The sequence below is a fragment of the Triticum dicoccoides genome, chromosome 4A, assembly GCF_002162155.2.
Source record: "Triticum dicoccoides isolate Atlit2015 ecotype Zavitan chromosome 4A, WEW_v2.0, whole genome shotgun sequence".
NCBI classification, from domain to species: domain Eukaryota; kingdom Viridiplantae; phylum Streptophyta; class Magnoliopsida; order Poales; family Poaceae; genus Triticum; species Triticum dicoccoides.
The window spans coordinates 512,349,564-512,376,773 of record NC_041386.1 but is presented as its reverse complement, the minus strand read 5'-3'; the positions used below and the strand labels follow the sequence as shown (position 1 = coordinate 512,376,773).

At 43.8% G+C, this 27,210-nt stretch overlaps 2 protein-coding genes across 2 annotated transcripts in view; one reads left to right on the top strand and one right to left on the bottom strand.

Moving 5' to 3' along the window:
• LOC119283591 overlaps nt 1-10,300 on the top strand; it is an 81,542-nt gene extending 71,242 nt beyond the window's left edge. The window contains exons 2-4 of the mRNA XM_037563070.1: nt 6,299-6,638; nt 9,808-9,864; nt 10,295-10,300. Of these exons, the coding sequence (XP_037418967.1) occupies nt 6,299-6,638; nt 9,808-9,864; nt 10,295-10,300 (403 nt within the window). The remainder of the gene's footprint in view (nt 1-6,298; nt 6,639-9,807; nt 9,865-10,294) is intronic.
• Nucleotides 10,301-22,087: 11,787 nt separating this feature from the next.
• Nucleotides 22,088-26,275, bottom strand: LOC119286476 (proline-rich receptor-like protein kinase PERK14). The gene is made up of 11 exons (XM_037565859.1): nt 25,918-26,275; nt 25,650-25,747; nt 25,025-25,146; nt 24,788-24,924; nt 24,141-24,698; nt 23,812-24,060; nt 23,563-23,729; nt 23,393-23,472; nt 23,150-23,297; nt 22,862-23,011; nt 22,088-22,763 (listed from the first exon to the last, which is right to left on the bottom strand). Exons 1-11 carry the CDS (start codon nt 26,129-26,131, stop codon nt 22,494-22,496), a joined length of 2,193 nt encoding a protein of 730 aa, XP_037421756.1. The 5' UTR covers nt 26,132-26,275; the 3' UTR covers nt 22,088-22,493.
• Between the last annotated feature and the right edge of the window lie 935 nt (nt 26,276-27,210).

Genomic DNA, 27,210 nt, shown 5'->3' with positions numbered 1-27,210 from the left:
CCGCTCCATGATACCATGACAAGTTTCATGAATTTCATACGAGTTTCGCATTTACTAGAATTTAAAAGCCAGGTATCTCAACGTTTTGCCGGCAATCAACAGTGCACTGGTGTTTGAAATTCATTCCCATTTCTTGCATGGGACTTAAGCATGCACCCAAGGACACATATTTGATTTTTCAACCAATTTATATGTACTGGAGCATGTGCATGTATTTCAAATTTGAATTATGCACATAAAATGCCTAGAAAACCCAGTTAATGTATAAAAATGTCAAACGAAGCCCGAAAAATTCCAAAACATAACACAACACTCCTGTTGTTCTATGTTGGCACTAGAAATATTTTGAAAGCAATAAGAGGCAACGGATATCATTTCGTCCCCAAAGGTGGCACGTTCCGTATCGAAACCATCAGGCTTGTTGTGAGAAGCTCTGGTTTGTGAGAAGCTTATGCCCAAACCTACCCCAAATGGGACAATTTTTTTACCATGGCATGTTGATGCCACTCCATGATACCATGCCAAGTTTCATGAATTTTAGACGAGTTTTGGATTTACTAGAATTTAAAAACTAGGTATCTCAACATTTTTCCAGCAATCAATAGTGCCCTGGTGTTTGAAATTCATTCCCATTTCTTGCATGGGACCTAAGCATGCACCCAATGACACAGATTTGATTTTTCAACCAATTTATATGCACTGGAGCATGTGCATGTATTTCAAATTTTAATTATGCACATAAAATGCCTAGAAAACCCAGTTAATGTATAAAAATGTCCAAATGAACCACGAAAAATTCCAAAATTTAACACAACACTCCTGTTGTTCTATGTTGACACTAGAAATTTTTTGAAAGCAATAAGAGGCAACGGATATCATTTCGTCCCCAAAGGTGGCACGTTCCATATCGAAACCATCAGGCTTGTTGTGAGAAGCTCTGGTTTGTGAGAAGCTTATACCCAAACCTACCCCAAATGGGACAATTTTTTTACCACGGCATGTTGATGCCGCTCCATGATACCATGCCAAGTTTCATGAATTTCAGACGAGTTCTGGATTTACTAGAATTTAAAAACCAGGTATCTCAACGTCTTGCAGGCAATCAACAATGCCCTGGTGTTTGAAATTCATTCCCATTTCTTGCATGTGACCTAAGCATGCACCCAAGGACACAGATTTTACTTTTCAACCAATTTATATGCACCGGAGCATGTGCATGTAGTTTAATTTTGAATTGTGCACCTGAAATGGCTAGAAAACTAGTGTAATGTATAAAATGTTCGAACAAACCCTGAATAATTCCATTTTTTACGACACACATATAGTTGCATGTTCACTGGAGATAAAAGGTCTAGCAATTCAAACACCGTCCATTGCCGTTGTGACCCCATTATGTAATTCAAATCAAGATGAAAAATCACGTAGATCCCACACAGTTTATTATCACCAACCGTGTGGGATGTAGTACAAAATATCCTGGAGCACCGTTGGTGTATAGTATGCCTACGGCTTACGCGAGAAGGTGCGTCGGCTACAGTCCACAGCAGGTGTGTCAAGCACACTAGCTCGCTCCCCAAATACTCCCACCTCTACATCCCTCGCAATCTCGAAAATATTACTGCCTCGTAATCTCAAAAATAGCTACCGCCTGGAAGGTTTTAATGTTTGATAGCACACGATTTGTATGTGTGGATCGTGTGTGATGTTTGTTACTCCCGCTCTGCTTTAGTCCCTTGATTCAAATTTTTAGTAGCCCCGGCATTTTACTCCCGCCTGTGCATCCCTCGCAATCTCGAAAATATCTGCTCACCCTTGATCCAAATTTTAAGTAGCCCCGCCTTGTTACTCCTGCCTAGTAAAATTTTCAGTTGCCGCAGTATTTCCTCAAACACAACCTTGCCCCCCTCCACACACACCACACACTCCCCAAAACCTCCGCTCACACAGACACACACCACCCCCGAAAGCATTGGTAGGTCGCCGCCATCGCTGGCACCTCCATCCTCAACCTCTACCTGTGTGCCGGGAGCTCGAGGAGCCAATGGCCAAAAAGAGGTTTATCGTGGCCTTTTTGCCCGACGCCGGTGAGGTGGTCGCCGAGGTGTCCCCGTCGCCCTCTGCGGGCTCGATCCGCCATCGCCGATCCCCCGATCCGCCCGCCGCCGTGCCCCTACGCCGGTTCGTGGACTTCCCCATCCTCCCTCAGACCCGGCAGCCGACGAGGTCCTACCTCGGGGTCCGGCAGCGGTGTTGGGGGACGTGGGTCACCGAGATTACAGATCGGGAGACCCACAGATCGAGATTACCTATTTTTTGACATTCATCACAAGATAAGACAAACTTACGAGTATCCTTGAAGAGAGTAGGCTAATAAAACCTAGATTGCAATACCTTGTGACGAGTTCTGTCTCCCGCATGATGTCCTCCATAAGCTTCTGAGTGACATTTCCATAGGATTTGTTCCTGTTCATGCCCAGGTACACAACGTCTAATAATACCATCTACTCCTTCTTTATAAAGATGTGGGTCATCCCAAAAGTAATGTCTTAAATCATAGAATATTTTTTCTTTTGTTGGTAAGTAAATCTAGGGGGTATGTATTTAGCAACGATATAATTAGCATAGTCAGCATACCAAGGTGTACTATTAGAAACATTTATTGCAGCTAATTGCTCATCAGGAAAGCTATCATTAATAGGTTGTGGGTCATCAAGAATATTTTCAAGCCTAGACAAGTTATCAGGTACGGGGTTTTCCGCTCCTTTTCTATCTGTGATATGCAAATCAAATTCTTGTAGCATGAGAGCCCACCTAATGAGTCTAGGTTTAGCATCTTTCTTTTCCATAAGATATTTTATGGTAGCATGGTCGGTGTGAACAATAACTTTAGAATCAACAATGTAAGATCTGAATTTATCACAAGCAAACACCACTGCTAGAATTTTTTCAGTAGTACCATAATTTCTTTGTGCACTGTCTAGAGTTTTACTAGCATAATGAATAACATTCAGTTTCTTATCAACTCTTTGTCCTAGAACAGCACCAATAGCATAGACACTAGCATCACACATAATTTCAAAAGGCAAGTTCCAATCAGGAGTTTGAACAATAGGTGCAAAAATTAAGGCTTTCTTGAGTGTTTCAAAGGCTTCTAAACAATCATCATAAAAAACAAATGGAGTATCCTTTTGCAAAATATTTTTAAAAGGCCTAGAAATTTTAGAGAAGTCTTTGATAAATCTCCTATGGAAACCAGCATGACCAAGGAAACTACGAATACCTTTGATATCTTTAGGACATGGCATTTTCTAAATTGCATCAACCTTAGCTTTGTCCACCTCAATACCTCTTTCAGAAATTGTATGGCCCAAAACAATACCTTCGTTAACCATAAAGTGGCACTTCTCCCAATTCAAGACAAGATTTGTTTGCTCACATCTCTGCAAAACTCGATCAAGATTTCTTAAACAATCATCAAAAGACTTCCCGTAAACAGAAAAGTCTTCCATGAAAACCTCAACAATCTTTTCACAAAAGTCAGAGAATATAGCAGTTATACATCTTTTAAAGGTAGCAGGTGTGTTGCATAAACCAAAAGGCATACGTCTATAAGCATAAGTTCCAAAAGGACAAGTAAAAGTGGTCTTTTCTTGATCAGGTTGAGAAATAGGTATTTGTGAAAAACCAGAATATCCATTAAGGAAGCAAAAATGTGTGTGCTTAGATAATCTCTCTAGCATTTAATCAATAAAAGGCAGAGGGTAATGGTCTTTTCTACTTGCTTTGTTTAATTTGCGAAAATCAATTACCATTCTATAGCCTGTAACAATTCTTTGTGGAATAAGTTCATTTTTATCATTAGGAACAACAGTAATACCTCCTTTCTTAGGGACACAATGAACAGGACCTACCCATCTACTATCAGCTATAGGATAGATTATACCTGCTTCCAGAAGTTTTAATATCTCCGTTCTTACCACTTCTTTCACCTTCGGATTTAACCGACGTTGGTGACCGACAATGGGTTTAGCATCAGGTTCCATATTAATCTTGTGCTGACATAGAATGGGACTGATGCCCTTAAGATCATCAAGAGTATATCCAATAGCAGCTCGATGCTTCCTTAGAACTTTCAATAATCTTTCTTCTTCATGTTCTGGAAGGTTAGCACTAATAATAACAGGATAAATCTTTTTCTCATCAAGATAAGCATATTTCAAAGTGTCAGGCAATTGTTTTAATTCAAACACAGGATCACCTTTAGGCGGAGGAGGACCTCCTAGAGTTTTAATAGGCAAATTGTGTTTAATCAGAGGACGTTGTTCAAAGAAAATCTTATCTATTTCTTTTCTTTCATGCATATGCATATCATTTTCATGGTCTAGCAAATATTGTTCTAAAGGATCAGTAGGATGTACAACAATAGAAGCAAGACCAATAATTTCATCCTTACTAGGCAATTCTTTTCTATGAGGTTTTCTACTAAACTTGGAAAAATTAAATTCAGGAGACTCATCACCAAAGCTAACACCGACGGTTTGTTTTTCACAATCTATTTTAGCATTAACAGTGTTTAAGAAAGGTCTACCAAAGATAATGGGACAAAAGTCATCTTGTGGGGAACCAAGAACAAGAAAATCAGTAGGGTATTTTATTTTCCCACACAAGACTTCAACATCTCTAACAAATCCCAATTGGTGATATAGTATCTCTATTAGCAAGTTTAATAGTAACATCAGTGTCTTCTAATTCAGCAGGTGCTATGCCATTCATAATTTCTTGATATAAGGTAAAAGGAATATCACTCACGCTAGCACCTATGTCACATAGACCATGATAACAGTGATCTCCTATTTGAACTGAGACAACAGGCATGCCAACAATTGGTCTATGTTTATCTTTTTCATCGGGTTTGGCAATTCTAGCAGCTTCGTCACAGAAGTAAATAACATGCCCATCTAAATTTTCAACTAAGAGATCTTTAACCAAAGGAACACTAGGTTCTACCTTGATTTGTTCAGCTGGTTTAGGTGTTCTAATATAACTTTTATTGACCACAATTGAAACTTTTGCATGTTCCTTCATCCTAACAGGGAAAGGTGGTTGTTCAATATAAGAAGTAGGAACAACCGGATCAATATTATAGATAATAGTTTCATCTTTAGCTGTTACTAGTTCTTTAATTTCTTATTTAATAGGTGGATGATATTTGAACCACTTCTCCTTAGGGAGATCAACATGAGTAGCAAAAGATTCACAGAAAGAGGCTACTATCTTAGAGTCAAGTCCATATTTAGTGCTAAACTTTTGGAAAGCATCGGTATTCATAAAAGATTTAACACAATCAAACTTAAGCTTAATACCTGACTCTTTACCTTCATCGAGTTCCCAATTTTCAGAGTTGTGTTTAATTCTTTCTAGAAGATCCCACCGGAATTCAATAGTCTTCTTCATAAAGGAACCAGTAGAAGAAGTATCAAGCATGGATCGATCATCATGAGAAAGTCGAGCATAAAAATTCTGAATGATAATTTCTCTTGAGAGCTCATGATTGGGACATGAATATAACATTGACTTAAGCCTCCCCCAAGCTAGAGCGATACTTTCTCCTTCACGAGGCCAAAAATTATATATATAATTCCGATCACAATGAACTAGATGCATAGGATAATTTTTGTAACACCCCGGTCGCTAAGCTATAGTAATCACACACTAATGGTGCCAGGTCATCATGATTATTTTTCTAAACCTCACTTTGATCCAAACCGGATTCAAATTTAAATTAAAATAATGTCAAATTGTTTTTTCTTCAAACGCTAAAACAAAAATGTTTGGTGGTTTGCAAATATTATTTAACTAATTATCAGGGAGAAACCAACATTAATAAAATGTTTAATTGCCCTAAAACATTTAAAACAGGGGCCAAGTCTTTACTAAAATGCCTTTTCAAAATTATAGGAATTCTAAAATATTTTATTTAAACTCCAAGACTTTTTGTGGTAGTACTAAATAATGCCTAGTTTTTGTTTTGACAAGTGGCACTTTCTACAAAATCCAATTGGTGCCTCAACTTAACACAAAACAGAAGCTTTAAAAAAACAAAAAAGGGTTTAAGTAAAAGAAAGAAAGTGAGAGGGAGGCCCAAGTGGGGCTGGAAGGCCCAGCCCACACTTGTTGCCTTCAACCTGTAGCAGGGAGGCATCGTGGAGCACATCCATAGATGCCATGGTGCCGTGGCGCGCATCCACGGCCCCCATCGCCCTACTTAGCACCGGTAACCCCCTCCCCCGAACCCTAGATGCTTTTCCCCCTTCGCCCGCTTCCCCTCGCACCTCCCTCGCTTCGGCCCGAGCACTCCCCATCCCCGCGCCATCTTCGTCAATGTGGCCATCGGCCACAACTCGCCAAGCCGAAGCGTCGAGGGGCCTTGCTGGACTGATCTTCGTCGACCCCATCGCCTAGGAGCACACCGGGAGCCCGCCGTCGACCTCCACTGCGACTACGACCGGTACCTCGAGCTCGAGGCCACTCCACCATCGTCGGCATCCTCTTCTTCCACCTCGGCCGCGACGGGCGCCATCGACGTTTTGCCATCGCATCGCATCGACCGTCGCAAGCTCCCCACCGGTCACCTCTCGGTGAGCAGCGCTGAACCCGCTCCTTCCCCCTTTTCCCCACACACCCCGTGCTCGATTCATCGCCGTAGGTCACCGTGGCCGGTGCTTTGTTCCTCGCGCACCCGTCACTGTCATCGCCGTGACTGCCACCCCTTGTACCCCGCGCCGGCCCCGACCAAGACCGCGCTCGTCTGCCCGCGCGTGGCCGCGCCGTCCCCGCTCGCCCTGTACGCTGTAGCCTTCGTGCCCGCCTGCAGCAACCACTGCCGCCTGCTGCTCCATGCGGCTGCTTACTGTGGCTCCTTCTGCCGCTGCCACTCCTGCTTTCGGCTGCGGTCGTCGCTCCCCACACCCACCGCCGATCGTTGCTCCCCTTCCACTGTCGTCCCGTCTGTGTCGGCCAATGCTCCGCCATCCGCATTGCCCACCCATGGCCGAGCCGCCTCTGCATCTCCCGCCCTCTGGCCAAGCCTCCTCCGCCTCGCGCTGCCTGGCCTAGCCCGCCTTGGGCCGCCGCTGGCCACCGTCGCCGCCGTTGGCCGGGGCTCGCCCTGCTTCCCGCGTGCCCCTGCTGGCCAACCAGGCTAAGCTTCACTGCCCCGCGCCCACGTGTTACGGCCGCCCCCCTGCGCCGCCTGCAGCGCACCCCTAGCCTCCCGCCTGTGTGCCGCCGGCGGCGCCTGGCCGCGCCCACCAGGGCCGCCGCTGCCTGAGGCCTCCCCCTGCTCCTGCCTGCCGCCTCCTACCGCACAAGGCCGTCGGCGCCCTCCGCACAAGCGTGCAGCCCAGCCAGAGAGGTCGTTTGACTCTCTGGATATGAGGTCGGTCCTTATTTATTTAGCTCTAACTAATTTTGCTTAATAGAAGATGACAAGTGGGCCACCCCTGTTGATTATCTTTTAATTATTGGGTTAATAAAAATAGTGCCTATGACAAGTGGCCCCATCACTTAAAAAGTCTATTAAAACTTTTCTATCTGAACATGAGCCTATGACATGCGATCCCCCCTTGTTAGTTTAACCCAGTCAACAGTCAAACTAGTTGACTGCTGACTGGACGTTGACTTGGTCAACTAGAACCCCTGGCCCCGCTGTCATACACATGGCTAGCCCCCTAGTTGGTGTGAAAAGTATTCTTTCATCTAGTATTAGAGTAAATAGATAAAAGGAATTTCAGAAAAATGAATTAAAGCTTTAGAAATTCTTATAAAATAAACCGTAGCTCAGATGAAAATAATTACTACATCAAAAGTTGCTCAGAACAATGAGACGAATCCAAATACGCAGTCCGTTTACCTATCAGATGCCTCTAACTATCTGAACATGGAACATTCCCCCTCCGGTCATCTATCTGACACAGGTGTGGAACCGGGAAAGCATTCCCAGCTGAATTCCCCCTTCACCTATTCGCGTAGACATATGTTAGGTCACACCCGGCACGTCATATTACCATGTTATGTTTTATGATGCTTTGTTTGTTTTATATTTATTGTTTCTTCCCCCTCTTCTCTCCGATAGACCCCGAGGCCGATGATGCCCCGGTGATCGACTACGTCGACAACGACACTTCTTCCTTTTCAACAGAGCTTCCGGGCAAGCAAACCCCCCTTGAGCATTTCGATATCGCCCATTCCCTTCTCTCTTATGCTTGCATTAGAATCTGTTGCTACTACTATTATCCTATTTGTGCTGCATAGCCTGTTTATTGTAACCTGCTGTTGTTACCTACCTGCTTATCCTAAACTGTTTAGTATAGGCTGGGTAGAGACCCATCAGAGACCCCCACTTTGTCCCAACTGCCCCGCTGGATTATCAGAAGACCCGATCAACGGGATCGAAGACCAGGCCCCCGCACCGCACATCACTTTCCCCTTAGTTGCTCGACACTACTGGGTTACTATCGAGTGCCGAGGTTGATACCTCATCAGCACTTCTGATGTTAACCTTGTAGGTTAGTTCATCGGTTATGGTCATCGAGGGTGATTCCTCCTTCTCCACTCCTGATAGTGACACTGTCGTGCAACTCCTCAAGAGTGGACCTCGAGGGTGATTCCTCCTTCGTTCACCTTGACAATAACATCAGGTGGAATTCCATCGAGGGTGATCCCTCAAGGTTCCCCTTGGTGTTAGACACACAGTTACTAGGACTTTACACTAAACCATGTTACTAAAGATGGGTCGGCCCCGAGGGGTACCCGCGCGAGCTTAATTGCGAGTGATGCGGAGTCGGGTTGATCTGGAGGATACCCGCAAGTTTTCCACGCGGCGCGGCCGGGCATTCTTAGCCCTTGCCGCAAGTCCGTGGGACGGGGCGACGGGACCACATATCGTGAATCATTGATCGTTACCGCACTATCAAGACACTAACGGTTTGGATATTTGATCTGAGTAGGCCTCTGGCCTTTTTCGCACTAACCACCACGCAGGAATAAGTATGGGCACTCTGCGTCGTATGTATCAGCCGAAAGCTCAACAGACATCAGCGATGGAGCGGCGCGCGCCGGGTTGGACCGGAATGCCTCGCCTTGTATAAGGGAGGCTAGGTCTGCTCATCGGCCGCGTACGTAACATGCAGGAGTGCAAAGGGTGATGGGCCCAAGACCCCTACGCGCTTAGGATGTAGACCGGCGTGCTGGCCTCTCTGTTGAGCCTAGGTAGGACCACGGTGTGTTGATCGGCCGAGGCCGGTCATGACCTGATGGTGTGTTCGGCCGGAGTTGATCGAGCGTGTTGGGTAAGTTGGTGCACCCCTACAGGGAAGTATTCTATCTATTAGAATAGCCATCTCCACAGTAATGGAAGCTCGGAGTTGTATCCCGATCGATACAACTAGAACTGGATACTTGAGATGATAACTAGATAGTATGGCTCTGGGATTGCTTTCTCGCAGGGAGTCAGGAAAGGATCTCTGGGCGAGGATGATGACACTGCTACTACTTTACTTTATGCTAGTCTGCACTCTTCTAATGCCGAAAGACCGCTAGAGATGCTGAAGATGATAGTCTTTCATAGGACTAGGCTCTCCCCTCTATTCTGGCATTTCTGCAGCCCAGTTCACATATATAGCCTTCCTTTGATAATGTTGCATATGTAGTGTAGATCCTTGCTTGTTGAGTACTTCGGATGAGTACTCACGGTTGCTTTGCTCCCTCTTTTCCCCATTTTCCTTTCTTTCCGGATGTCGCAACCAGATGGTGGAGCCCAGGAACCAGATGCCACCGTCGACGACTACTACTACTACCGCGAGGGTGCTTGCTACTACGTGGAGGCCGCCGACGACCAGGAGTAGTTAGGAGGCTCCCAGGCAGGAGGTCTTGCCTTTTCGATCATAGATGCTTTTATGCTGGCCTTCTTAAGGCAAACTTGTTTAACTTATGTTTGTACTCAGATATTGTTGCTTCCGCTGACTCTTGTGTATTCGAGCTTGTGTATTCGAGCTCTTGAGGCTCCTAGCTTGTAACATAAAGCTTGTATTATTTTAATTTGTGTCTAGAGTTGTGTTGTGATATCTTCCCGTGAGTCCTTGATCTTGATCGTACACATTTGCGTGTATGATTAGTGTACGATTGAATCGGGGGCGTCACAATTTTTTTGGTAAAACTCCAATCTCAATCGATTCCAATTCCAAGATCCAATATCATCGCATAGCCTATACCATGCCAATGCTTTTCCCTTCAGAGATAAAGGAAAAACCTTTTTCTTAGCTTCATCTCCGGGTAAACCTGCATGCTTAAACAATCCAGAAATTTATTCCACATATATCAAGTGCATATCAGGATGTTCGGTTCCATCTCCTGCATAAGGATTAGCTAGCAGTTGTTCTATCATACCCGAAGGAATTTCATATTTAATATTTTCAGTAGGTGTAGTGGGTTGAGGGGTGACTAATTGTGGTTTCGGTCGAGGTGAAGATACCCCGAACAAAACCCTAAAAGGATTGTTTTCCATAGTAACAAGTGACAATAAATTTCAGCACGTAGTAATAATTTTCCTTCTCAATTTCCACTTACCAGGAGCACTTCACTCCTCGGAAATGGCGCCAAAAAAGAGCCTTGATGACCCACAAGTATAGGGGGTCAATCGTAATCCTTTCGATAAATAAGAGTGTCGAACCCAACGAGGAGTAGAAGGAAATGACAAGTGGTTTTCAGCAAGGTATTCTCCGCAAGCACTAAAATTATAAGTAACGAGTAGTTTGATAGCAAGATAATTCGTAATGAGCAAGTAACAATAGTAGTAACAAAAGTACAGCAAGGTAGCCCAATCCTTTTGAGGAAAAGGACAGGCCAAAACGGTCTCTTATGATAAGCAAAGTATTCTTGAGGGTACACGAGAATTTCATCTAGTCACTTTCATCATGTTTTTTTGATTTGTGTTCGCTACTTTGATAATTTGATATGTGGATGGATCGGTGCTTAGGTGTTGTTCTTACTTGAACAAACCACCTACTTATGATTAACCCCATCGCAAGCATCTGCAACTAAGAGAAAAGTATTAAGAATAAATTCTAACCATAGCATTAAACTTTTGGATCCAATCGGTCTCTTACGGAATAGCGCATAAACTACGGTTTAAGCTTCTGTCACTCTGGCAACCCATCATCTAATAACTACTCCACAATGCATTCCCTTAGGCCCAAATATGGTGAAGTGTCATGTAGTCGATGTTCACATGACACCACTAAGGGAATCACAACATACATAATATCAAAATATCGAACACATATAAAATTCACATGATTACTTGCAACAAGATTTCTCCCGTGACCTCAAGAAGAAAAGTAACTACTCACAAATGATAATCATGCTCATAATCAGGGGGGTATTAAATAGCATATTGGATCTGAACATATAATCTTCCACCAAATAAACCATATAGCAATCAACTACAAGATGTAATCAACACTACTAGTCACCCACAAGTACCAATCTATAGTTCCGGTACAAAGATTAAACACAAGAGGTGAACTAGGTTTTGAGAGGAGATGGTGTTGTTGAAGATGTTGATGGAGATTGCCCTCCCCAAGATGGGAGAGTTGTTGGTGATGATGATGACGATGATTTCCCCTTCCAGGAGGGAACTTCCCCCGGCGGAATCGATCCGCCGGAGGGCAAAAGTGCTCCTGCCCAAGTTTCGCCTCGAGACGGCGGCGCTTCATCCCGAAAGTCCTTTCCTTATTTTTTTTTCTAGGTCAAAATGACTTATATACCAGAAGATGGGCACCGGAGGTGGGCTGGGCTGAGCACAACCCACCAGGGCGCGCCTGGGGCCCTAGCGCGCCCTGGTGTCTTGTGCTCACCAGGTGCCCCCCCCCCCCTCCGGTAGTTGTTTGCTCTAGTATTTTTCATATATTCCATAAAAATTCCTTGTGGAGTTTCAGCTCATTTGGAGTTGTGCAGAATAGGTAGCCTGACATAGCTTTTTCAGGTCCAGATTTCCAGCTGCCGGAATTATCCCTCTTTGTGTGAACCTTGCATATTAGGAGATAAAAGGCATTACAATTACTCCAAAAATCATTATTATGCATAAAAACATTATAAATAACAGTAGGTAAACATGATGCAAAATGGACGTATCAGACACAGGTTGGGCCAATGTGGGTCCACCCGTGTGGCCATATGTAGTGTTCCTCTAGCCATCTCTTGCTACTCTCATCTCGGTTTGTTCCAGTTGTCAATTGCCCAATCCACATAAGAGATCCATCCTCACTACCATATTTATCTTTACATACAACCTATCCACTTCATCAGTTTGCCATGTCATCGTTTTTCTTCAATTAGCACACCAAAGCGCAACCTTCTATCCCTAGAAATAAAAGTGAAAATCTCTTTTCTTGGCACCGTCCAAAGAATAATTACTCTAATCTCTTCGCCTTTCTGTCTCTTCACTCAATTCACCCTTCCCCTTCTCTCACCTCTCCACTCGATCGCCTTCCCCTTCACCCTTCCCCTGTCGCTCACCTCCCCTTCCGAGTCGAGTCAACATCTTCCATGGCATATGCAACATACACGACGTACGAACCATCCTCCACATCGGAGACACCTCCATCATCATCGACCAGTGCCGCGGCAGTTGGATGCCCTACCTTGTCCCCCACCTCCTGCTTGCATATCATGTCCGAACAACATTCAGATTTTAGACATAGCGCTTGAAGTCCGGCACGAAGCAGAAGTGCCTTTCCCGATCACCTCGTCTACGGCCTGGTCTGCTTCCTCCGGCAGGCCAGTGGTGCTCCATGCATCGACCGACGCCTCCGCGCTGGAAGTGTCCTAGAACTGCGATCATAAGAAACTGACTCCACATAAAACCCATATATACAGTATATGGAAACGATTCTGCAGGCGCACGTACCTAGAGATCGATGCTTGCACGACCCAGGTTTTCGAGAATGGCATGTACGACCGATCTGATCTGTTACTCAGTAACACACACAATGATCTGGTCCACGGATAAGGATGCCGTCCACGCGCTGCAGGACGCCCACTTCACCCGTTGGGCCCGCCAAACACGCACTATTCCATGTAGTATACGCGGCGTATCCTATTTTTCCATTGTTTCTACTGTTTAGTGTCGGACTGAATTCTTAGAATCCCAAGACAGGAACTCTCCATAGACGTGTCAATGATAGGTTGTGTATATGCTTTATATTTCACATGACGTTATGTAGGTCTACTTTTAAATCTCAACCATTAATTTTTATGGTTAACAAAAAATCAACGGATATAAGGCAATGACGTATGGAGAACCTTGAAAGCCTTCGTTTTTAATAATATTAGGTATTAGGCATAGAATAGCATATTAATGCATATACAACATCCAAAACAGATAATATAATAGCATGAAACAGTAAAAAATTACGGATACATTGAAGACGTATCACTTGCAGGATCCAAGTTCTAGTTGGGGCAATCACTATGGACGAGGAGGGGAGGAGATGCTGCGATGCCGATGCCAACTGTCGGGATCAAGCAGGTGAGGTGCGGCAGGCATATACCTGCTAGATCTTGTGGGCGGCGCCTCAACCTGCCCGGTCAATGGATAAGGGCACGTTTGGTTGCTCGCATTAAACCCGGTCAGGCCTGCGCGGGGTAAAATTAAGCTATTTGGTAACCTGCTTTCACTCTTTAACCCGCATAGCACGAAACTAAAACATCTCTCAGCCAGGCTCGCTAGGAACGACCGAATCGGCCGTTTCCAGCGAGGCAGGGTGAGGCGAACTACATCAGACACACGTGATGTGTCCCGTTGCACCAGAGTATACAACTAGTATTACACCATGTATGTGCTATCTTCTCCTACCTCCGTTAAACTCTCCCTAATCTCCTTTCTTCCTCTTGTCGCAAATAGCTTAACCATCGCGCAACACCCGGTCCCTCGTTCGGGCGGCGAAGTTGGCGGCGCCGCCGGCGATATCGAAGCCGATCCGGATCTTGCATGCGCTTAGGCGCAGCACATCGTCGACGAGGAACTTATGGCCGCCGCGTGGAGGGCCCGCCCAGCGGCGGTGATCGAGGCCCATGCCGGAGGCCGGTAGTAGGGCGCGGAGCCCGCAGCAGAGGCACCAGCGGCGGGGCAGCGGAGGCCAGCATGTGGGGGAGCCCCGTCCGCGCGTCGCGGCCGAGCGGGAGCGCGTGCTGGGTGGGGAAGAGCAGCAGCTCCCGGGGCAGGCCGCCCGGGAGGCGGGAACCGGAGGAGGAGGCGCCGCCGATCTCGCGCGTGATGGCGGTGACGTGCGCGGAGAGGTTGGAGGAGGCGGAGGAGATGCCGGTGGCTGGGTCGTGTCGGGGAGGGGGCGGGAAGAAGACGAGAAGGTTGGTGGAGAGGAGGGAGAGCAGCATCGGTGGGTAGAGGCAGGAGAGGGCCCGGCCGTGCCGGCGGCGGGCCGCCAGCAATTTCAAGGACACGGACCCCCATGGCGCGCGTCGTGGGCTCCGGTGCTCCCCGGAGCGAGTTAGATCAATTCATCGTTTGTTCACCTAAATCTGGTGGTACTATTTCTAATTCAGAGCACACTCTTGTATTGATTCATCTTTAGCTTGATGTGTACTTTGCACATCTGCAACTCTGGCGAATCAGAGGCCATAGCCGGCGGCCTTGGTGTCCTTGCAGCCACAGCCGAGCGCGAACCTCACGTTGCTGAACCGCTTCGTCGCCACCATTGTCCACCGCAATCGCTATGGCACTATGTAACTGTGTGTTATATGTAGCTGTCAACTTTTAATCATATCCAACGTGTGCAACCAAATAATGTGCACTCGTATGAGTACAATCAATGCGAGCAACCAAACATGATGCAAAGAGGCCTTGCTATAATGCAGGAAGAGGACATGCAGGTAATCAATCAACATACAGTTGATTTTTTGCTTGTATATGATCAACCAGGCTTAACTGAAACAAAGTACGCAAATGGACAAAAATTATGCAGATAATCAAACGCACCCTAAGAGATGCATTGTGTGCAGGTCTTGAGACACTTGTGCAGGCAGGGCTGTGCAGAGAGCTCCTCACTGGCACACGTGGGCAAGCCCAAGAAGGAGCCCCTGAGCTCGCGCACGATGCACGCTTCCATGAAAAATCCGGAAATCCCCATTCGCCGCTCGCTGCTGTAAACTGTTAGGCTACCGCACAGGGCAGTGATGCAAGCGACAAACATGGGCCGGCCAACTTCAAGATTTACACAGGTGTAGTCAACCGGTTTTAGGAACCTTCTTCTAGAAGGTTCCCTAAACCAGGTTTTTTTCTGTGTTCGTTCCTTTTCGGTTTTTTGGTTTTCTATTCTGTTTTATTTTTCATTTTTTCGTTTTATTTCTTTTTCGTGATTCCATTTTCCTTTTTCTGTTTGTTTCACAAAACTGTACAAAAATTTCAATAAAGATTGCATTTTTCAAAAAATTATTTAAAGTTTCAAAAACTATGCTTGTTTTCAATTTTTGTTTGTAAATTTATAAAATATTAGAATTCAAAATATGTTCGCATGTTTGAAAATATGTTCACAAACTTAAATATCGTTCTGGTTGTCAAATTTTTACAGAAATTTAAAAATTGTTCAATTTTTAAAAAAATATAATTTCCAAATTTATGTTCAATCTTTTAGAAATTTTTCCTGTTTTCAAATTTTTGTTCAGAAATTTCATAAATTTTCAATTTCAAAAATTGTTCACTTAATTTTGAAAAATGTTCTAAATTTCAAAAAGTGTTCACCTTTTTAAATTTTGTTCACAAACTACGAAATGTTTGGTTTCAAAAATATGTTCCTGTTTTCAAAATTTGTTCAAAATGTTGAAAATATTAATATTTTAAAATTTGTTGACAAATTCAAAAAATGTTCGTGTTTCAAAATTTTATTCGCAACTTAGAAATTGCTCAGGAATTTTAAAAAATGTTCCCATTTTCAATATTGTTCACAAAATTCAGAAAATGTTCCCGTTTTCATAATTTTTTCACAAATTCAGAAAACATGTTCTTGTTTTCAAAACTTGTTCAAAAATTCAAAAAATGTTCAGGGAAGTTCGTAAAGGTTTGTGTCTTGTAAAAAATGTTCATAATTTCAAAAAATGTATGCAATATTCGACAAATGTTCTAGTTTATAAAAACACAAATTCAAATGATTTTGTTTTCAAAATTTGTTCACAAATTCAAAAATATTGGGGAATTTTGTGAATGTCTGCATTTCCAAAAAAATGTTTGCAATTTTCAGAAATTTTCGCAACTTCAGAAAAGGTCTGGGGAATTTCATAAAATGCCCTGTCGAAAAAATTGTTCATAATTTTGAAAATGATTCTTGTTTTTCAAATAATGTTCCTCTTGTCAAAATTCCTTCGCAAATTCAAAGATATTCATGAGTTCAAGATTTTGTTCGCACATTAAAAGAATGTTAGGGAATTTCATAAGATGTTCATGTTTTGAAAAGAAAATAATAATTTAGGAAAATGATTGCATTTTTCAATTGCATTTTTCATATTTTGGACGTGGTTGACTCTCTGCATGTCGTGTGTTCGATCCTCTAGTTCACATAATTTTTTGGGGATTTTTTTGAATGAGTGTTTAAGTTGTGTCACAGTCGCTCGTTCTTTAAGTTTCGGCCTGCAATTTTTTCGTTAAAGTGAGCTTGCTGCAGTGGTAGCAGCGCGCCCGCATGTTCTGCTGGTCCCGGGTTTGAATCCCCCGGTTTTTATTGGTTTTCGAAACCTTCTAGAGGGTTTTCTGAACCGAGTTTTTTTGGTTTTTCTATTTGTTTTTATTTTTTCTATTTTTTGGTTTTCTGTTTCTTTCTTTTCTCTTTTTCCCTTTTCTGTTTATTTTCTTTCCTTTTTATTTTATTTAAAAATATGTTCACAAATTAAAAAATGTTTGAATTTCGGAAAAAATACAGGAATTTCAAAAAATGTTCCTGTATTTTAAAAAAACATTGATTTAAAAATGTTCTTGTTTCAAAAAAATTCTGGAATGGCAAAAAATGTTCACAGTTGCAAATTTAGTCTGAAATTCAAAAAATGTTCACGTTTCAAAAAGTGTTCAAGAATTTCAGAAAATGTTCACCTTTGCAAACTTTTTGTTAGATGTCCCATGGAATGATTCATTTTTAAATATTTTTTCATAAATTCAAAAAATGTTCGCGGTTTCAAATTTTTATTTGGAATGTCATGAAATATTCTATTTTTAAAATATTTGTTCACAAATTCAAAAGTAAATTCATGGTTTGAAAATTTTGATCGGAATTTCATAATTTGTTCACAACTTCAAAAGAGGTTCAAGTTTTAAAACAAAACTTTCTGCAATTTCAATTTTTCTCGCATATGCAAAAAAATATTCCTGTTTAGGAAAATTTGTTCAGAAATTCACGCATTTTTCGAAATATACACTTTCAGTAGAAATGTACACCTTTTTGTTAGATGATGACTATAGTAACTAATTCCGGTTGGATATAGTGCATCAGTCTGGTTGTACAGTCATGCTATTATTAATGTGCGTTGTTCTATTGCATGGGACGCTAGTCAGCTGGAGTGGCCAGAAGCGCTCAGTCGCAATTTGCTGGTCGCTAGTTTGACTCCTTGCATTGCGCCTTTTTTTGCTTCCTTTTTCTTCCCACAGAACAGCTCGATGGGCCGGCCAGTCAGGTTGCCTCCCTGTGCGTGGCGGCGCAATTTAAGGAGAATCCTATTTAGCGCTGCAGACGCCCGTTAATGTGTATTCTGCACTTTCTTCCTTTCCATTTTGTAGATGCAAAAAAAGAAGCGACACAGCGAGGAATCGAACTCCCGACCTCCACTACGAGGTAGCAGAGAGTAAACACCGCGCCACCATGCCCGACCTATTGACTAACATCCTTATACGTCTTTTCTTATTTCTTCTTTCATTTTACCTTCTTTATTCTTTTTTTTGTTTTTTGTTTTTGTTTTTGTTTTTTCTTTTTTCATTTTCTTCTTCCTGGCTTGATGATTTTTTTACAATTCGTGAACTTTTTCTTCAAATCGATGAACATTTTTTAAAATTGGCTGAATTTTTTTCAAATTCAATGAACTTTTTCCAAATTCGATGACTTTTTAAAATTTTAATGATTTTTTTCAAATTCGATGAACTTTTTCCAAATTGGATGAACTTTTTTCAAATTTGTATTTTTTTTGAAAATTCATGAACTTTTTTCCCATTTCTATGATTTATTTTTAAATCTATGAATATATTTTTCAAATTTGATGAACACTTTTTGAAAATCAATGAACTTTTCAAGTTTGTGAACTTTTCTTAAAAAATGATGAACTTTTTCCAAAATTCAGTAACTTATTCTAATCTCGATTTTTTCCCAAAAAACTGACACAATACAGTACATGGTTATGTGCAACAAATATCATTGCGACCATGTTATTTATTGTTTCACGCTGTTTATAATTGCTCAAGGCCAGTGGCTCCAGTGGTTGGCGAGTTTTGATGTGGAGCGAACTGCGTGAGTTTGAATCCCGTTAGTAGCTACTCCCTCCGTCTCATAATGTAAGACGTTTTTTGACACTACACTAGTGTCAAAAAGTGTCTTACATTATGGGACGGTGAGATTACTTTTTTGGAGGGATTTTCTGCGCTAATTTACTGTTTGACGCATTTCGTGGGCCGGCCCAACCTGCAGGGCGTGTGGGCACCGTTTCTCCTAGCCGGCGCTTAAGGCGCCGACTAGGAGTTCCCCGCTTCCCTGCCTTTCCCTGCTCGATTGTTTCCTTTACTGATGAAAAAGGAAATAAGCTCCATCGTTTCGTGGTTGACTGGTAGTGGTAGACCGGTCAATCATTGGCCATTGACTTTTAAAAAAAAATCAAAAAATAGAATTCAAAAATAAAATGCTCACGGACTCTAAAAAGTTCGCGGGTTTTCAAAGAATTTCCTCAAACTTTTAAAAAAGTTCACCGATTTGAAAAAACCCATGAATTAAAAAAGCAGTTATGGAAAACAGTTTGTTAATTTTAAAACAAGTTCAGCGATTTTTTTAAAAAATCGCTACTTTGAAAAAAGTTCATCGATTTTGAAAAAAAAGTATCTACTTTCAAGAAAAAAAGTTCACGAATTTCTTTCGCAATTTTTTTTCATGAATTTGAAAAAAGAAATTAAAAGGGAATAGGGGAAAAAACGAAGAAAGAAGAAGACGAAGTAGGATTTGGCGGCTGTGCAGCCTGGAGAGCTAACGCTTGTGATTTTCTGAAGGCCCAAATTGACACATGTAAGCTGACTAGTCACTAGTAGGCTACGGGCCTAATGCGTGGAGTTGGTTTGTTACTAGTTTTTTCGGTTTCTTCAGTCGTTTCGGTTAACAAAGTTTTTTTTAAGGAAAATCCTTCATGATGCACTTTATTTCGCTTTAAAAGGAGATACATCGTTTATTACATCAGAAACAATAAAAGTAGGTGGGGTATCATCCAAAAGACAGTAGAGTTTGAAATACTAGCATGCCTAGCTAAATTGTGTGCCACGTGATTTGCTTCTCAGTTGTAGTGTTGCAAGAAAATATCACCAATCCTCTGAGCTATTTGAAACCAATCTACAAGTATAGCCGCGTAAGGACACCAAACCTGAGTTGTGCCATTGAAAGCTTGAACAAGTTCCAAGGAATCCGATTCTACATTGACTGGAATATACCCCAAGTCTTCAATGGTGTTTAAGCCATGTTGTAGTGCTTTAGCTTCTGCTATTGCTACATCTAACAGGTGGTGAAGAGGCCAACATGCACCAGCTATGGCCTCGCCTTTATCATTTCGAATAACCGCTCTTACACCTCCTCTGCCTTTATTCTCAAGAGTGGCATCTACATTCAGCTTGTATACATCATTTGGTGGTTTTTATCCAAGTGAGTTCTTCTTGCTTGGTCCATGAATGCGCGCCTGCAAAATTGCTTGCTTGCTAGAGCTTAAAGTAAAAGATGTGTGAGGCAGCGGGGCTACAGATCCCCCTTAACAAACTCCCGTCGCTGCCACCATACATACCATGCCCTAACTGCAATCAGCTCTTTAAGACCAACATGACCAAGAATTGGTGATTTGTTACTAGTTCGACGCAGCAGCTCTTCAAACACAACGGATCTGGATCTATCTATACATGACACTTCTTCAATAATTTTTAGAAGACCCAGGGGAGCCCACAATTGCTTCACTCGTGCACAAGTAAACATCAAGTGTAAGACGTCCTCCAGACCCATAGAACATAATGGACATTGTGAAGTACGGATGTGCCCATAGAGAGCATTCCACACAAAAAAATCCACTTTACTCAGTACCTGCAACTTCCATGGAATTTCCCAAACTGGGTTCCGTGACGATGTACCTTGACCATCAGTACAGGTAAGTCTATGCCGGTGAGAATAATCCCATTCAACATAATATGCTGACCTAACCAAGAACGTGTATGACTTTATATAGTGCCATGCCACAAAATCTTCATCCATATGATCGCTAAGGGGTAAGAAGAATCCTGTCAACTTCAATAGGGTAAAAAATCTCGTATTAACACAGGGTTAAAACCGAACTGACCGAGCTAATTTCGGTTGTCTAGGCTTCAGTCCCGGTTTTTTTTCAGTTTGGAATTCGGTTCTCGGCTAAAATACCCACCCGTTGCCCCGGGGGTGAAGCAGCCAATGACCGGGCCAAGAGTTTCGTCTCCATTTTGGAAGTTTCGGCTCGATGTTTTGCATCGCTCCTCTAGCCTCTGATATGAGTTAGAATGCTGCTACACACACGGCAAACTCTGAACGATTTTCTAATGATGCAGCAATCAAGCCGTCCATGCGCAGAGCAAGCTTGGATAGCACCGTTCAATCTCCATCGTCCAAAGTTCAGACGGGTCTCTGTCGCCTGCACAGTAGTTTCGCATGAGTTGAATGGCAGAATTGTGAAACACAGGAATGTGAAAAACTCAGGAATCTGATGGGGCTCACAAAGCGAAACAGAGGATTACAAAAACATAGGAAAACCGCAAGAATAGTCATTTGGATGAAATGTAGGGGAAAAAACATAAGAAAAGCGCCTCGATCCTCCACGAGTAAGTCTAAAAATGAGGTTGGAGTGGATGTTCAAATTCCTATGAAATTGAAGCATAACGATCCATTCCATACGGATTTGGGTGCCATCATTCCTCGATCCAAAGGCAATCCTTAGGAAAAATTCCAAAGGATTGAAATCGTACAAAATTCCTGCAATCCAGGAGGGCCTTAAGTTACACTGAACTATTAGCATGTTCAGGAGGGCCTTAAGTTACTCTGATTGCTTGCGGTTTGTTTTGCTCATCCATGCGTGCCATAATAAGTGTGTGTCCCCATTATTCGCTGTGTGTCGCCAAGCTTCTCGTCGATGTTGGCGTGCACAGGTAACGCTCCCAAGAATCCTGCCATTGTCGGTTCTCTCCTCTCATGCAGTACTAACATCCAGGGGGGTTGGTTGGTTGGTTGGTTCATGTGAGTGTGAAGTGAATGTGATTCCCCCAGCCCCAGCCCCAGGCCCATGTGATGCAACATGTCCCAACTGTGCCTGCGATCACCAAATGATTTAGGGAGCGTTCGGTTCCTCTCCGCTCTCTTAACTCTGCTCCCGGAGCGGACCTCACTTTAACGGAGCTGCGAAGACCGAGCTCCACGGAGTGGAGGAGCAGAGAGATTACGAACGGGGCCTTAGTATCCTACTACTAGTAGGGCAGCTTTACTCCTCCTGCACCATCTTCTCTTTTCTTTCCTTTTAATGATGATGAGCTCTGTTCGTTGGTTGGACCGACCTGCTCAGGAGTCGGGACCATGAGATGCCATGCCGAAGCAGACACCCATTAGTTAGTTATCAGAATCACTGGCACTTCATTGTATAATGGATGCACAAGCAGAAGCATCATCGTGGAGCACAAGCCTGGATTAATAATATGCTAGCAGGATCTGGGTGTGAATACATTGATCCTGACCTTATTCATGATCTGGAGCGATGTGATGGGTAATTAACACAAGGCACTAGCAGAAGCAATTCAACATCCACAGTGAAATTCAGCAGTAAATATTCTCTCGTACCAAACACGTTTGGCAGTCTCAGTCTCATGATGATCTTACTCTTAACAAGTGAGCAGAGGGCGGAACAATCACTAATGATTTGGGTGTGGTGTGGGCAAACAACCCACGGTTACATTCTCCCTGCTCTACTTTATTCCTCGTCTCATCCTTTGGGTGAGAACATTACACTCATAACAACTCTAGGGGGAAGAAAAATAAACAAGAAATAATGATCAGAACATAGACCCTGAGGAGGGCGTTGCATCGCATGTGCCGCCTCTCACCCAAGGAGCAACAGGTTAACTTAGGAAGTGGGAGAGGGGAAGGATCTCTATGAACAAAACTTGGGCACCAACTCTGCCATGGATCTGCTGCCGGTCAGTCGAAGCTCGACGATCGACTCCATCTTCCCTGTAGGTACTCTTCCAGGGACGTGTTTGCCGTGATGAAGTCGTTGCTGCTCACCGAGGCGGAGTCGTCGTCCACGTCAAAGGCGAGATTGATGTACGACTGGATGTTGGTGCTGTTCTCCGGCGGTGGCGCGAGCGTGACGACGTCGTCTTCGTCACCATCGCTATCGTATGATAAACCGACATGAGATCTAGCCCACTTGAGAATGTCATTGTCGCCATCAAGTAGCTTCAAAACCTGATGTTTACAGATGGAAGCTTGTAAGATGGGAGTACAAAGGAAATGCACAACATGATAAATGGCGCAATCTATATGCATCACAGACGAAATCTCACCACTGTGATATGAGGACGGTGTTGAGGCGTCGGTCTGATGCAGAGCGAAGCAGCAAGTGTCATCCTCTCAATTTCATCGTTATGGCCTTCGGTAGGCAAGCTAGGATCTGCCAGTTGCGTGAGCTTTCCTCCTTGGATGATAGAATTCGCCTATACAACACAAACAACCAAATTCTCTGTTAAAACTACAGGAAGGAACCATTGTTTACAATAGATCAAGCAAATTTTTATTTTCAAACAAACAAGCAGCATGTGATCTGGGGTGTTGCATAGGGATGATGCACTTACCCACATAACTAGGCTCTCCTGGCCTTTCGGACAACCAGTGCACAGCGGTTTCCTGCCTGAGACGAGTTCAAGAAGAACAACACCAAAAGCAAAAACATCGATTTTGTCGTTCACCTTGCCATGCATGAAGTATTCAGGAGCCAAGTACCTGGGGGAAGGTATGTATACATACATCAGTAAAGCAAATGTTGCAGCAGAGCATAAAAAAGGGAAAGCTAGTGTGCACATGATCAGCTAGCTAACCCAAAAGTTCCTGCTACATCATTGCATGTGATCTGGGGTGTTGCATCAGCGGCCCAAAGCGCAAGGCCAAAGTCTGATAACTGCATCACACAAACGTAGATATCTTGATTCAGCTAATTTGATGCCGCACAAGAACTGAAGCATGTTGTGGAACAGGGTGATAGGTTTACCTTTGGCTCAAAATCCTCTGAGACGAGGATATTTGACGACTTGACATCCCTATGGATCACTGGGCGACTGTTGCCGTTACCATGGAGATAATCCAGTGCATGTGCAACACCTACCGCCACATTGAACCTCTCGGTCCAACCAAACATGCTTTTACATTCTTTCTCACCTACATCACGTTAACAATAAGATGAGTTTTTTCATGGAAACAGCACAAGGAGAAAACAGGTGACACAAGCTATGGAACATACCATGCAGTATTTCTTCTAGGCTGCCTCTTTGCAAGTATTCATATACCAATAGAAGATCATTGTTCTTGAAGGAGAAGCCAGTGATGGATATGATGTTCTTGTGAACGACGGAGCTGACAATCTCGATCTCTGATGTGAACTCCTTCAGTACCTCATCGGAATACTTCAGGATCTTCACTGCCAACTCCTTGCCATTTGTCAAACAACCTTTGTAGACTTGGCTCGTGCCACCTTGTCCAACTATACACTCTGCGCAAACAAGCACCTAATGGCTAAACATGACATGTCTAGGGAAGTGGGAATAATAGAAATCAATATGAAACACATACCAGATGAAAAATTGGAAGTGATATCTGCAAGCTCATTGTAACTGTACGAAGAATAAAGGGATAAGAATTTCTCTTTGAGTGAGATCAGCTCCTCTGGAATTTCTTTATCCAATTCCTCAATCACAACAGAAGTGCCTCCTGAATTGCTTCTGGAGGGGATAACTACCCTATCACGCAAGATACGACTGACATTGTTGGTTGAGTCTGGTCTCGTGGCTCTGTGTTCAACATGGACCGGCGAAACAGCTGAATACCTGCTCGGAAGCCGCATTGCCCACTGCACCACAGACATCTTGGGCTTGTCAGACAACGCATCCTGTCGGTTTGGCAATAACTTCTTCCTTAGGAATGGCCAGCCAGTTGCTACTTCTGGCGATTCACGTCGGCTAACCTTAACTGGAACCAATGCTAGCGAAACTTCCTTTGGCGATGTGTGAGACCTCATTGGCATGGTGACAGCCCGAGAAATGGACCTGTTATCCTTTATACATTCATCCTGAGATCTCTCTCCTATCAGGGAAGTCAAAAGCTTGCGGTAACTCCTCCTTGGAGTCTCGGCTGCATTCCAGTTACAGAGTTTAAGCATACTCATGGCAACCACAGACAGGGAAATGAACAAATGCAAGTGATATGGTTGACTGACTTACGTGCGCTAGTGCTATTGAATGGTTCTTCGCGTGCTGCAGCTCTTTGGTAAATAATCTTGCCATTGTTGACAGCAAGAACCGAGCAACTCGTGGGAACTCTCTTTGCACAGTACTTGGCAACTGAAGTGGAGGAGGATCTGATGGAAAGTTGAAAAGAAACAAGGACACTAATATGAGGAACAAACTAATTTGGACCAATTTAGCAACAAGGAATGGAGAATGTGCGAAATTCAGTACCCAAAAGACCGAGAATTCTTTGCGACACCGAGGATCAGATGCGCAGCACCACATGAAGCCGCCTCTTTAACCAGAGTTTTCCGGATAGACGATCCTGCGCAGACCTTGAGCTCCAAATTGATCTGCCGAAGGTAAGTGGAACAACAAAGCGATGAGAATTTTGAGGAGGAAAAACTTTAAAAGAGAGAGAGTTAATTTTGAGGCAAATTCCCGGTGGTAGGATCAAAGGGCTACAAAGTCCTGGTCCCTCAACCTCTTGCAGATTGACTTGACAAGCAGTGGCAGTAAAAATTTAATGGTTGGAGGTGAAAATTAAGAGGTGCCAAAAATTTCAAGCCGCCAAAACTGAATGAAAACACAAGAGTTGGACCACCCGGTAAGCTATTGTCAGCATCAAATGGTACCGAAGAGGTGGAAAGTTTTAAGTTTGAGACATAAAATTGGATGGCCTGCAAATTAATGACGGGTCAAATTGGCAGCTCTCCGTGACGAAAAAGGCAAGTGCTTTGATGAACCGCAGCCATTGAATAGGAATCCGGAAGTTACTCCCGCGAATAATAATAGATAAAGTAGCGGTAACAAAAAAATAGAGAGCGTTTTGGGAAGCAAGGAGGGAGGGACGGACCTGCTTGAGGTTGCAGAAGCCGTCGTACACGGCGAGCACCGTCGCGAGCGAATCCGCGGCCTTCCTCCTCTCCTCCAGCCCAGCCCCTCCTCCGCCTCCTGAACGAAAAGGCAGGAAAAGGGAGGAGATTAATCTCATGACAAGAGACAAGACCGAAGGAATTTTTTTCGCAACCACGGAACTCGAACTTGGTAAAAACTGACGGCGAGGAAATTAGAGACGCGGGCGACCGGCGGCGCTGGGCCGGGGAGAGAGAGGGGGGACGCACCGGCGGCGACGTGGAGGGCGACGACGCGGTCGCCGGCATTGGCGACCTTGACGAGCGCCCAGGTGAGGAGCTCGCGGCTGGCGGCGTCCCACCTGATCCCGACCGCCACCGTCCTGCCGCTGGCCTCCGGCGGCGCCTCGGGCGGCGGGCGGTGCCGGCGCGGCGTCGCGGCCTCGGAGTGCTGGCGCGCGCCGTCGGGGACGAGGAGCCTCATGGCGGGCGGCGGCGTCACGCTCCCTTCCGCCTCCGGCCGCTGCTTTTCGATTCGCGTTCCACTTGACTTGCCGCGGAGGACAGCGAGAGATGGGGGAGAGAGAGAGAGGAGCGTTGTGTTGTATCGGGGGGCGCGTGGGAGTGTGGGGAGGACGACGATCCCAGGGGGAGGGGGGCCCTGCGTTTTATGCGGCTTTTTTTTTTACTCTTTTTGTTTGCTGGGCCTTCGCGGTTAAGTAGAGGACAATCTTAACGGCGCTTAGAGACATGTTTAATTGGTTGCTATATTTCCGAACTGAGGTCGAGAAAATAGTGATTTACTATAACTGATCCTTATAAATCCATGCAGTTTATGGTGTCTACTCCTTCCATCCTTAAAAGAGCGTACTTCCAACAGTCAAACTCTTTTTACGTTTAACCATATTACACAATAATAGACCAACATTTATACCATCAAATTACATTAGATTCATGATAAAATATATTTTCATCACATACTACCTATTTGATTTCACAAGCATTGATATATTTTCTTACAAACTCGATCAAATTTTAAGATATTTTGACCCTCCAACAAAGTTGAAAGTACACCCTTTCAAGGACGGAGTGAGTACTATGAATACACGTGAAATTGAAATTTTAGTTGGTTATAAAGGATAAAATAGAAATTTTAGTAGTAATTTTTTTGCAGGGTATAATTGGGCAATGTCCATGAAGAATATGTTAACAATTTTTTTTGAAGGCTTTGTTAGCATCGTACAGGTTGCCTTGCCTGTGGATGGTTCCTTTTTGATAGAGTTGGGCGGCGGCGGCAGGCATGATCGTGCAGCGATATGATGGGTCCGTCATTTTTTGCAGCTTGTCGATTTGTGTTTAACTACAATGACGCCCTGAAGGTTGAAATCCGTGCAATCATGCATGGGATGGCTTTGGCGCTACAAGCCTACAACACTCTAGCTCGTCGTAATTGTCCAATCTGACTCCACGGAGACCTTATCATGTATTACTGGCGATGGACTTATTCGTTCGGCATACAGTCATCTTGTTGCAGAGATCAAAGCTTTAATGGTAGATATGGAG

Bases quoted from the DNA above. Each gene is read 5' to 3' on its own strand.
- LOC119286476 (XM_037565859.1), bottom strand. From the start codon at position 26,131: ATGAGGCTCCTCGTCCCCGACGGCGCGCGCCAGCACTCCGAGGCCGCG. The intron at 25,748-25,917 runs GTGCGTCCCCCC...CTTTTCGTTCAG, and splicing joins CGCCCTCCACGTCGCCGCCG to GAGGCGGAGGAGGGGCTGGG. The intron at 22,764-22,861 runs GTGAGATTTCGT...TGTAAACATCAG, and splicing joins ACCGTCCTCATATCACAGTG to GTTTTGAAGCTACTTGATGG.